This window comes from Lepidochelys kempii, chromosome 3 (genome assembly GCF_965140265.1).
Source record: "Lepidochelys kempii isolate rLepKem1 chromosome 3, rLepKem1.hap2, whole genome shotgun sequence".
Classification (NCBI taxonomy): domain Eukaryota; kingdom Metazoa; phylum Chordata; order Testudines; family Cheloniidae; genus Lepidochelys; species Lepidochelys kempii.
In genome coordinates this window covers 164060867-164073545 of record NC_133258.1, presented here as the reverse complement: position 1 = coordinate 164073545, position 12679 = coordinate 164060867, and the positions used below count along the sequence as shown (strand labels likewise).

The 12679-nt window shown below is 36.6% G+C and overlaps 1 protein-coding gene across 1 annotated transcript in view; it reads right to left on the bottom strand.

Annotated features, from left to right (window-relative positions):
* USH2A (usherin) overlaps positions 1-12679 on the bottom strand; it is a 571967-nt gene that overhangs the window by 358915 nt on the left and 200373 nt on the right. The window contains exons 21-25 of the mRNA XM_073338913.1: positions 12075-12205; positions 6622-6748; positions 6078-6179; positions 980-1168; positions 307-437 (exon numbers count right to left, since the gene is read on the bottom strand). Coding sequence (XP_073195014.1) covers positions 307-437; positions 980-1168; positions 6078-6179; positions 6622-6748; positions 12075-12205 — 680 coding nt within the window. The remainder of the gene's footprint in view (positions 1-306; positions 438-979; positions 1169-6077; positions 6180-6621; positions 6749-12074; positions 12206-12679) is intronic.

Here is a 12679-nt window from a genome sequence, read left to right as displayed (position 1 = left end):
GGTCTTTTCCATTTCTAACTGATTCTAATTGCTTACAATCCAGTAGAAAATGTTGCAGTGTATGTGACATACTGATTTTTTCCCTTATTTAAAATATATACATGTATTATATTTTTTTCTTTTCAACCCTTTTACTATACATTTTAAAATGTTGTACAGATTGGTATTTGGTGAACATATATAAGATTACATGGTTTGAAAAAATAAAGAACTACAAATGATAGTGTTTTTAGGGAGAGACAGTAACAAGAAAATCTCATAAAAGGTATCTGAAAAAGAATTGTAATAATTCATTTCTGAACCTACTGCAAGGTAATCTGGCCCTTCTTTGTTGTAAACAAACAGAAGTAATCCATTCAGCTGGTCTGTTCTAAACTTAAAGGAGATCTCAAAGTCGAGTCCACCATGAAAAATATCTGAACGGAGTTCCAGGAACCCTTGAAAGACAAAACAACACACGTTTTTAAAATAAATAAATCAAAGCAGAAATCAAAAGTAAGGAAAGATGCTGCATTGCAGAGTCATTTATAGAATTCTAACAGAGGATGCTATGTTGATGTTCATTCAGCCTTGTAAAGCCACTTCATCATCAAATGGAGCAAAAACTCAGAAAGGAGAAACAGTGCAACAACCTAATACTTCACTGTGATGTTGGCATCATGGTGTTCCATTGATGCATCACGGTATTTTGTGTTAATATTCAGTAGGTGTGCCCTCTCCTTTTGTAGGCACAATCAGCACCTGCAAAATTTCATTGTAGTAAATGTCTGTGCATCTCAAGCAGCTGCACCTCTTGCTGACTGTAATTCATTCTGTGAGCATGAATTGCTCTTGTAAACACAGAAGCTAAGCCTTAGCCCAGCTGAAAATAACCCTGTACAAGTAAGAGTGTGTTTAAAAAGAGGACAATTGAAAAACAGGTGCGATAATTTATTCAATTTGAGAATTGATTGGTCCACTATATAATACACTATTTTACCTTTGCCAAGAAAATGTGCTCCTTCCGTAAGGACAGTGGGACACCCTTCCCAACTCTGATAGACGTTGTTTTGCTCTTCAGCATCCTGCCATTCTAAAGGTTCCCAATTTTCATAGGGATTGTGTTTTCTTTTCAAAAACACATCACTGAGACACCCCACAAAACCTTTCTGGATTATTGTCTTAGTCCCTGCAAAAGTGAAAATATCATTTAGGAAATGAACCGCCTGATATTAAAATAAAGACAAATATGCATACATATCATACTTCACACACAGATGGAGAGATATATATGTATATAAATATCAATCTCTTTATGGATCATCTCCCTGGGTCAAATCCAGACTTTAGTGCCTGGCCAGCCATTAGGGGGAGCAGCCACCACTCTTTGGCCTGGGAGGATTCTGAACTTGCTGAACTGCTTCATGGAGGCTCCTTTACATCAACAGCGAAAGTAGCCCATATGGATGTAACAGTGCGTACATGCCCCATGAGGATTCTAAGGGAATCCTTCTAGATTAGCACTCCTCCAATTCAGGTTTTACTTCTTAAAAATACCATGAGGAAGGGGATGCAATCAGTGAAGGGAAAGATGTGGTCTCATAGAAGCAGCTGTTTCTGAACCTGGCTTTGGACCCCAAAATCAGAGTTTCCTGAGCAGTATGGGCTCAAACTCCCCTCTCTACTCAATACAAGGAACAGGGGAGGGGTCTGGGTAGTTCCTATCCAATATCTCTACGAAATACAGGTGAACAGGGTTTCTTGGCCCTGGCTGGGGAAAGACATGTTAGGAGATAAGAGATTGCATACATCCATTTTTCCTAACTGGAGAGGAATCTGTAATAAGGCAGGTTTTGCTGATGGCCCTCTTCTGAAAAATATATATAAGTAAACCCACTCTGATTAGTTTGTTTGCATAGTCCTTTTGAGTTACAGGGGGTTCTGAGGCAGACACCTGGGATGATGGTCTGAACCAATTTCTTAAAAGACTATGGACACGTTTTTCTGTTTTTGGTGAACTGAAATAAAGACACAGAAAGTGGAAGCTTCTTGGTTTACTAATCCCATGGACTTGCTGAGTTTTTTGTTGGTTTCGTTGTTTTGTTTTTTACCTAACCTACCAGATCAGGGCACTTTATGTAATACCTACATGCACTCATGGATTCCCCACCCCCATTCCCTGTGTGCTGCATTGCTGGGAAACACGTATGGAACAAGACTCCACAATGTGGAGGGGTGCCACCCTCCTGTGTGCTCCCTGATATCCAGCCTCATATTAAGTAGCATAGCTACATTGGCTGCACTGCCAAAGAGCCCTCTGCAGCTACTCAGGAAGGGACAGAATTTGCCCCTCTGTGTTATAACTGGATGTTTAATGACAAAAGTAAGTTTGTGCTACTTTTGATTCCTGTAAACCCTGCAGAGTTAACACAATGACAAGAGAGTGAGCTGGAGTCTACTCCAGGCAGCAAATCATGAAAGCAAGTTGTCAACTAAGTTCTAAGTCTTTATTACTGATGGTGCTATAAACTCAAAAACACTGTTTGACTTTCAGATCCCAGTGCTGTCAGTCAGGAAAAACATCTTTTTACTTGTAAACTGAGCAAACATGATACGGAGTCACTGAGACACAACAAATATGTCCCAGAATACCATTTTTACATAAAGAAAAGGAGTACTTGTGGCACCTTAGAGACTAACCAATTTATTTGAGCATGAGCTTTCGTGAGCTACAGTATGCTCAGATAAATTGATTAGTCTCTAAGGTGCCACAAGTACTCCTTTTCTTTTCGCAAAGACAGACTAACACGGCTGTTACTCTGAAACCTGTCATTTTTACATAGTCACTTCTTAGACTCTAAGAATATGGAGGGTTTTAAACAGTGGTAAAATTGCAGTGTGTGTAATCTGCATTCTCCTTGCATGTGGACACAGCCATGTGAGGAAAGTGCAAAATATTACAATAGAGGTCCAAACTGCGGTCTGCATGGGTGAAATATACCCAGATCCTTATCTAAACAGATCATAAGTAACCCATTTACCCACTTCATTGTGTTCCACTGCTCATAGTATAATGCGCATTGTATGCAGGTGTATGAAGTAGGCAATAAAAATTCAAGTACATAAGCAATTAAGAGAAACAGTATGGTCCAGTGGCACCAGACTGGGACCCGGGATATCTGGCTTCAGTACCCTGAAGTCTTTTAGTTTCTCAGTTCTCCACCTGTAAAATGCGCATGACAGTACTTCCCAACTCCCTACACAGCGGTGTTTTAAGGATAAATACAGCAAAATTGTGAGGAACTCAGATACTACAATAATGGGAGCCATACAAGTACCTAAATTATCTAGATAGATAGATAGCAACTAAAGCTGGTGAAAACACTGTAGTGTAGCATTGTTTCCTACGCTCCAGTACTGGACTAATTACTGAGCATTGTGTTAGGAGTCACCCTACTGCTAGAGTTACTTTGTTTTGGATGAGATGTGAAAAAGTCTCACTTACTTGTAGACATTCAAGAAGCCATGGCAATTTTGCACAAGTAGGGTGTTATGTCCAGTGTCCTGGTTAAATATAACTATCCATTACATTTGAGTTTGGGTAGCAGTCTACATTCCTCTACTGTTTCAACTGGACAAAGCACCTTTCTGTCCTATACAGGCATGCAGTGCTGCTAAGCTAAATTGTTGTTGCATTTCACCCTTGATGTTTTGTAGTTAAGTTCTTGGGTGAGTCAATTTGTGGGAATGAAAGGTGTAGTTTTAAATTGTTGGACGCCAAGTAATTTTGAATGAAAAATTACTAAAAATATTTAGTTTAGAGAACCAAGACATGATAGGCCAGCTCTTACCAAATGTTTCTCTTACTGCCAATACAGAAGCTTGGCTCACACAGAAGCTAAAGACCAACCAAAATAATCATAGTTATTAACCACAGCTCTTTTATTGTTAAAGAAAGGTAAAGAAAACATCAAACACCACCAACGACCTAACACAAATGTTAAACTGGTTACTTCTGCTACAGTCTATTCTGTATGTCTCTCTATGGAGAGTTTTAACAGAGATTACATCCCTAAGAACACACACCTGAGGTGTGCTTTCCTCTTTGTTAGTTAATACCAAAGTATATTGTTTTCCCAAATTATTGTGAATCCATTCTTTATTCTGTCTTTAAGATAACGAAGAATGTTTATATATGGGCAAAATAATTTTGTATCAGAGCAGGTGGACCTGTTGGTTATTAATAAATAACCAGTCAGTATATAGCTGGCCAAGTAAGCAATCTTAACTACATCCTATGAAACCAAAGAAATATTTATATCAGTTACTTATAGGAAGCCATTTAAGGAGCTGTCTTGAGACAGGCCAATTAACCAATACTAAGAATTTTAAATCCAATTAAATACCACTATTTTCTGTTTACCAATGTTTAGCCTGTCTCCTCATGGACTAACCATTTGGTGATTAACAGGAGAAACTGTTAGTCTTTTAAGTTACAACAGCATTTCAATATTCCAACAAAATCATTCCAAAAGTTTTAAACCTAGTCCCTTGGCAATGTTTTAGCTAACTTTCTCTCATCAATCCATGTTGAAGTCTTGGAGAGGTTTCCTTTGGTTGGTTTCTTCTTGAGTCTTCTCTGTTTTTCTTTTCTGTCTTTGGCAGCTTGCTTGTAGAGATGGACAGAATGAGTTACATAGTGCTTGCTGCCTAAGCAGAGTAGCAGGGGGTGAGAGTGGGGAGCTCACTTCTGTCTTATAGACATCCTTCTCCTTTTCATTAAATTGTGAGAAAACATACCTCTTCCATGCTTCTTTAGATTCAAGTTGGTTGCTGTCCCTCTTTCATTAGCTCCATGCCCTGGGCCATGGCTTAGGTGACACTTTCAGCTCCTGAATATGCACTTTGTTTAATGAATATACAACACTTCTTTAATTGTCTTTGTTCTTGTGGCCAGAAAGATCAAGACAGAGTTAAAACTAACTTTAAAAATTTTTTTTCTTCAGTTCATTTTCTGAGATATTTTCAGTTTAATAGAGTTTGATGGAAAAGAAAATTCTGTTTTCCAAAAGTCCAAACATGCCTGTTTTTTAGGAGTTCTTAGAAAGAGCTTTTCAATTATACCCAACTTGACCCTTTTCTGAAGGACCTGGAGCTGGGAACCAGAGACAGCAAGGCCCCTCTTGCCATACCACAGAGGGCAACACCACTGAAATTATGATTCTGTAGATTTTTCTGAATCAAATGACACTTCTCTTACCTTTCTGTCACTAACTTGCCCACGGAATGAGATTTTACTACTTTATGCTCCCAGACAATGTTTGTGTGGCTTTAAACTCAGGTTTTCCTTTGAAAAGAAATGGGGAAGGGAAATGGTATAGCCCCACTTTACCTCTAGATTTATTGCTCTGATAACACAAACCTGCATTCCTGTCACAGTCAGGTTTCTTCCTAAAAATGTTTATGTGGTAAGTCTGCTTGATGTTTGCTTGTGCTTGGGACACAGAAGTAGAAAACATCTGGAATTTCTTCTATTAGCTTTAACAGTTTTTAACATAATTAGCTAAACATGTGTATTGTCCAATTTCTAAGCATCCTTGCTATAGCATGCTATTAATATTCAGTAAAGGCACAAAGAATTTTGTAATGACAAAATTATTATAATTAAATTTTTATTAATATTGTTTTTGCATCAACACTGAGGTCTCTCCCACACAATATATATTTATAGTTATGAAAAGTACTTTGGAATCCTTATGCTACATAAATTATGAAATGTGCTCACATGCTTTATGTATATGTTACTAACTTAAATGTATGTATCCTATATAAGTCAACATATGCGTGAAGTAATGTTGCTTATATTGCTAGTGAACTCAGCCAAAAAGCAATTTCTATAATTGAAGATGAAAATACAAGAAAATTTGTGAGAATGTATTTTTGATTAAACAATTATCTAAATAATTATGGAAATTAAGTGCTGCCCTCGGGTTCCTGGCAAATTATCAATGCAGCCCTCAGTGTTGCAAAGGTAGGTAAGTCAACCCCACTGTAGTGGATTTCAGATACATCACATGAATAAACACAACTATACTCACTCATGTCCTTTCTTAGGATAGTATAATCCTGTGGAAGTCCTCCAACAAAAACACCTGTGTTTTCCCCAATAATGGTACTACCGCTTGTAGCTGAGGAAAAACCTAAAAAAAGAAAGGGTGTTATTTTTCTATGCAAAGTTTTCAATAAATCTGTAATTTAATAGTGATGCTGTATCACATATTAGATCCAGGATTCAAATATAGTACTATGCATGCTTATATTATGCCCTTTTACCCAAGCCTGAGGATGCTTTACAAAGGCATTTTACAATAGAATAACGTAATAGCAGCATATCATCAAGAAGTATAAAAAGAGGCAAAAATCCTCAAGTCTAGTATTAAAATTGCCAATGATTTACAGACTATAGCTATTGCAGAAAGACTTTATTTTGGATGGCAAGAACTGTACAATGTACTGTGACCAATTTTGTCATGAAAATTTGTGCAAATATTTTCGACACACAAAAGAGGGTAAATAGTGAAAGTGAGCAAGTGAGTAATATCCTGATGATAATGATATAAAGTGAAGGAATGGGTTAATTACCTGTGTACTGACTATCCACAGTGATTTTTCCCAAAGCCTGATTTCTTGTAGCAATTATATGGTGCCAAACATTATCATTGTATTGTCTTCCACCATCATTTGTTGGAGTAACTGCCACTGCAGATCCCTTTCAAGAAATATTTAAAATATTAATAGAAGGTACCTGTGATGTTCCCCTCTCTATTTAAATTTATGCTAAAATAGTGAATAATGGTTTACACTGAGCAAGCTTTACTTATCTCTTTGTAATCCCAATCCTTGGTAAAGTAGCCTACTCAAAAGTTTGCGTAGGACTAGGGATCCAGTTTAATTGCTACTATGAGTTAGAGCCTAAATTCTTTTCTGACTTACACCCTCTGCAGCTCCACTGATTTCAGTGAGGGGGTAGGGGATAAAGTGAAATTCTGTAATATTTCAACAGACAGTTATTGGATGACTGTTACTCAGCCTGCAGTGTGTGAAATGAGTCTCTAGTGTACAGGAGCCACCATCACATTTAACACTAATTGGGATTGTTGTTTGGCAGTTTCTGTCTCTAGGTAGTCTCTCTAAGTGAAGGTCAGGAATACTTATAGGGCAGTATTGGGACTCTTGCCCTGCCATTGTTCACCCCATTCTGTGGATAAGGAGAATACTTCAATCTTAAGGACAGTCAGTCCAGTTTTTTTGGAGAAGAGAAAAGTCATATAAAAAATTCAGCAGAAAAAAATCAGAGGGGGATGGTTTTAAGATGCCATTCATACGTAAGAGATGAATGCAAAACAAATGCTAATCTAATCATGACTCTTTCCCAGTTATATTAAAATTATTTTAGACATACAAAATTGTAAATGATAAGATAAGTGAGACACACTCGGAGACCTCAATGGCTAACGTCTAGTAAAAAACTTTTCTAAATACACCAGGTAAAAGGAAAATAACTGATGCAGACAGCACGTCAAAATGAATTATTCATTTTTTTAAACAGATGTTTCTCTCATAATACTGTAGGAAAAGTGATGGTGTCATAGGGCAATTCCTAGAGATTGATGTCTGATTGGTGTTTAAATCTCCCAGTAATCCTTAATAAATACAATCCCAGAGCATTAAATTACACCTGACTTGCAGGGATAAAGTGCCTTTTTCCAAGGAATTCAATATTATTCAATAGAATTCACCCTTCAGGGCAGGATATCCCTGCAGAACAGACAGAATTTTAAGGCTACAGAACTATATACTGAACCTTCGTTGTTACTGTTTCAGTAAAACTTTAAAATACTTTGAGTGGAATCACATCAATGAAGTCAGTGGGAGCTTTGCCAGCGACTTCATTGGGACCACGATTTCACCTTTTGTTCTTAAAAGCAAAACGCTGTACTTGGGCAATGCACTGCCTATAACACTAAAAGAAGCCAGCTTAATGTATCACTCTTGGAGAATGGAACATTTGAACAAATCATTAGCTTTTATTTTTAAAATCAAGAAGTCACATTCTAATTAGCAAGTGAAGTAGCTCTCACTGGTGATTCCAATTTACATTAGAGAGATGCTGGCCTTAATGGCAAAGAGTAGACTCTTGTTTTAATGCTAGTTTCCACCTCAAATCTCAAACACAGGACATAAGCTTCTTGTTAATAGATCTCAGGTGATTAGGGGGAAGAGCAAAAAATAAATGTTTGCTATGAGGCAAGCTTGACAATGAAATACCATGAATGCTTGACAATGAATTACTGTGCTCTCTAATTATTATCACAATTCTTATGCACCCCTTATGCTAAAGAAAGAGAAGTGTTTTGCTAATGTATTATCTTTCGTACAAACACCTGAAGCAACGATTAATGATATTCTCTCTCTATGGCACTTTTTGTCTAGAGATCTCAAAGTGCCATAACTATTTAATTAAAGATTCACAACCCCACTGTGAGCTAAAAATAATTACCCCCATTTTAAAAATGGGAAAAAGTGAGGCTAAGAAATAAGAAGTAAGCCAATTAATAATGGATAGGATGAGGATAGTTGGTCATAGTTGATTTTTTTAAATCACACTTTTATTTGTTGAGATTTTAACCACCAAAACGTACTTAGCCATACATTTTCCACTTTAATTAATGCAGATATAAAAACTGTGTACATTTTGATTGTATCTATTTCCTCCACTCTTCATATATTGCTTGTCTTATTAGGTTGTAAGCTCTTTGGGCAAGATTGTATCTTATTGTATGTGTGGTCAATGTCTACTACATTTTGGGTGCTATCAGAATACAAATAATAATAGTAATAATATAACTTGCCCAAAGGCACAGAAAGATGGAGAGGCAAATGCAAGATAGTGGCAAATCCAAGAACAGAATCCAGGAGTCCTGACTCCCAATCCCCCTGTTCTAACAACTAGACCACAATGTGTGTTCAACCTTTCCAAAAAGGACATTTCCATGCTCCTAAGAAATAAATAAAATGCCATCACTAATCAAGATAAAAATGAGGAAAGAAGATCTCTGAATATGTATTTGACGCATTGCCACTGTTGGCAGCAAGATACCAGGATAGATAGAGCAATGGTCTAATCTAGTATGCATTATCTATCTGCCTACAAAATGCTAATATGCCAACTACAGAAAAACTTTATTAAAGAAGAGCTTTCTTGTATTTTTTTCTTTCCCCCCCCCATACTTGTTAATATTGGAGCAACCCTATTCAATTGGATAAACTAAATGATAGGTAGAGATGTGAAAGATTATTATAAACTGTATATCTCTTCTACAGATGGAGCTGAAAGCACGTTAAATTCATATTCTAATTTAGCCTAAGATTGCAAATATAACTGTACAGTGGTTTCTATAATTTGGTTTAAAACTGGCTACAATTAGGCCAAATCCTGCAAAATCCTATGCTGTACCAGAAATAGGGACCATTCACAGTCGTAAAGTTAAGCGTAAGTGTTTGAAGGTTGTCGCCCTGTATTGCAATTTCCTAACAACTAGGTGAAATCAGTCCCTCTGAACAAGAAGCAGCTGAGACTTATGGATACTCATCTGTACAGTAAGTAAAACTTCCCAGGCAATTATTTAACTGCAAAAATGCTACTTTGCTTAGATAGTAGATATTAATAAAGTAAAATTACCTTTACAAATTGTTACTCTGAGGACAGATTTCATAAAACTATTTTCCAAACTTGCAAATAAACTCTTGTTTTGTTTTAGCAATAGTTACTGGCATCTCTGAAAGTAGTAGCTCATTTGCCACTGTCCGGCAGTAAATGAAAAAGATAGATCTGTAATTTTTGTTGACACCTTTGTTCTCAACTTCTCTCCCTTTCAGTGATCTTAATATTATACTGATGGAAAAAAGGTAGTGTACTAATGTGAAAAATACTAATGTGATTCTGTTGAACACTACTATCACAACCTTTAAAGCTGCATTAGCCTAAAGGAATAAAGCTCCATTCCTTTCAAACTTTATCTGAGTGTTGCTGGCCAGCATACAGATACTTAATGTAAAACGTTTCTTCAGTATGTTTTTAATTGGATGCTGTCACTGAGCATACCATGCATGAGAATATGTATGATGTATTTAAGATTATAAAAAGGGAGTAATTTCCCATGAGCATGTGTAGTATGTTTTCCACATAGATGCATGTGCCTTTCTTAAAGGTACCTGCATCCTAGGTATGCAGGCTTGGTTTGTGTATCAGTTCACTGTCCCACAATGATAACACAAACCCACATGCACTTACATGCACCCAGGCATTTTTTCATATACTATTTTTATTGTCTTCTACCTTATTTCAACATTTTAATATTTTACAAACACACATTTCATTATCATAGTTTAATAATTAAAACCAGAACTGGTGTCATGCCCAATTAATGTGCCCTGGTAGCATGCCCATTAGTTTTTCCATTAGTGAATTCAACAATACTAATGGGATTACTAGCATGGGATGCTAATTGGGCGTGACATAAGAAACTGGCTTACTTCTTAGCATACCCTTGCTAATGATGAAATTAATGAGCATTTTATTAAATGCTGTCTCATCAAAGTGTACTTAGTTAGCGTTAAAATTGTTACAAACGATGCTGCATTCTAAAGATCAGGTGTCTGAATAAGTGGTTCTTCATATTATGTTTGGCAACAATCGAAACATTAATAGTTTTATACATCAGAAACCACATTTTATTTGTAACTAGTTCAAGCTGGGACCACACAACCTCATGTGCCAACCTGTGCTTAATTTTGGAGGAAACTATTCTCTGGATTCAAAATACATTCCACAAAACGCTTCTGTAACACATTTTTACCAGAGTCGCAGAATGATACTGTGACCATATTTAAATATTCTTATGTAAAACAAGGCATTTCACATTTGTAAAATCAAACGCTTTGTAGGGATCATATCTGAATTAATTTCTTGAACCATTTGCCAGGCCTGAATTGTTAACAGCTCCCGGTTGCCAAAAAATGTGTGTGGTTTCTCTGTTGAAGTATTTTAGGCTAAATCCCTAGAGTAGGGGCTCTCCATTTATCTATATCACCCATACCATCCATCAGAAAGAGTACTGTACCCATCACAAAGAGTCCCCAATTCTGATTAAGACCTTGGCCACTATTATAATCAAAATATATAAGAAAGTCACAGCACTATGAGCCTCATTCAAAGCCTAATGAAGGTAATGGGAGGCTTTCCACTGACTTCAATGGGCTTTGGATCAGACCTCAGAGCGCAATCCTGGCCCCACTGAAGCCACTGAAAAAATTCCCATTTACGTCAAAGGGACAGGATTTCATTCTAAGTTCTTTTAAAAGTAGTGAACTAACGCAGTCACCTAATGCACACATTGCATAACTTAAATCAATCAGAGTGGATTTGTCTGTATGATGCTATGGCCACAGAGTTGTATTTTTAAATTATACCTATTTTACAAAATAAAAGTGTTAATAACAGTATTTAAAAGGATATATTACATATTCTCGGCACCAATTTAAAGTTAGGGCTCAACTGTGTTTCCACTGAAGTTAATGGGAAAACTCTCATGACTTCAATGGGTGTCCAATCAAATGGGATGCTGAAAAATATTTACTAGAAAAGTATGCTATCTTCATTTAATAATCAAAAAGAGACATATCCATAACTGTTGTCTTAGTATTTAAAATGAATTTTAAGATGGTACTAACGATTGTTAACTCAGTGGTAATGGTAAGAACAATAGTTTTTAAAAAATTGTAATGCAACTCTAATTTAAAAATGTTAACACTTGCAAACATAACTAAATGTTACAAAAGCCTGGGGGGGGAATCAATGCTTCTTTTCTAAGGATCACCAATTATCTAGGGTATTGAAGAACCCATTAACCAGGATCAATATGAAAAAAATGGAAAAAGCAAGCACCCCCATCATCTTATACCATTAAGCGTACAATATGCCTTGGGGATCTGTAATAAAGCTATATTTCATTTGATCTTTCTCTTTACCGTACCTGTGGATCAAAAAGAAAGTAAGGACGTCCACTCTGTAACTGAAGAGCAATGTATTCCTCTTGATTCCCAGGTGACACAGAGAAAAGAATCAGACCATCAGGTTCCCTGGTTCTAAAGCTCACTTTAATACCTGGTTAGAAAAAGCGGTTGGATAGTTAATGCTAATGATAGCTATGATGAATTCTAGCAGATAAAGACAACTACTTAGAAATGAAAAGCTACTCCCCTCAACAACAACAAAATGGAATATCAAAATGTCACTATGGAAATTTGATAATTAAACCCCGTTTAATTATTACACTACATTCTGCTAGAGTCACTCAAGCTCAGCAGCACCTTATTCCACGAGCAGCCACACTGAAATCAAAGCTACTATTTGTGCAATAGGACATTATTCATGCAGAGTAAAGGGGCAGAATCTGGCCCTATGTAGTTAAAGAACCTCTTTCTAAAGGAAACATAATTGAAAATAGTTGCAGCCTGTGCCAGTGGCTGAAGACAGGACTGAGAACCTGGAATAATTCAGCTCTAATTCCAGTATTCTCTGTTTTGAATCCTTATTCAACCGAGTGGCATATCACCTATACTAATATCCTAATTTAGT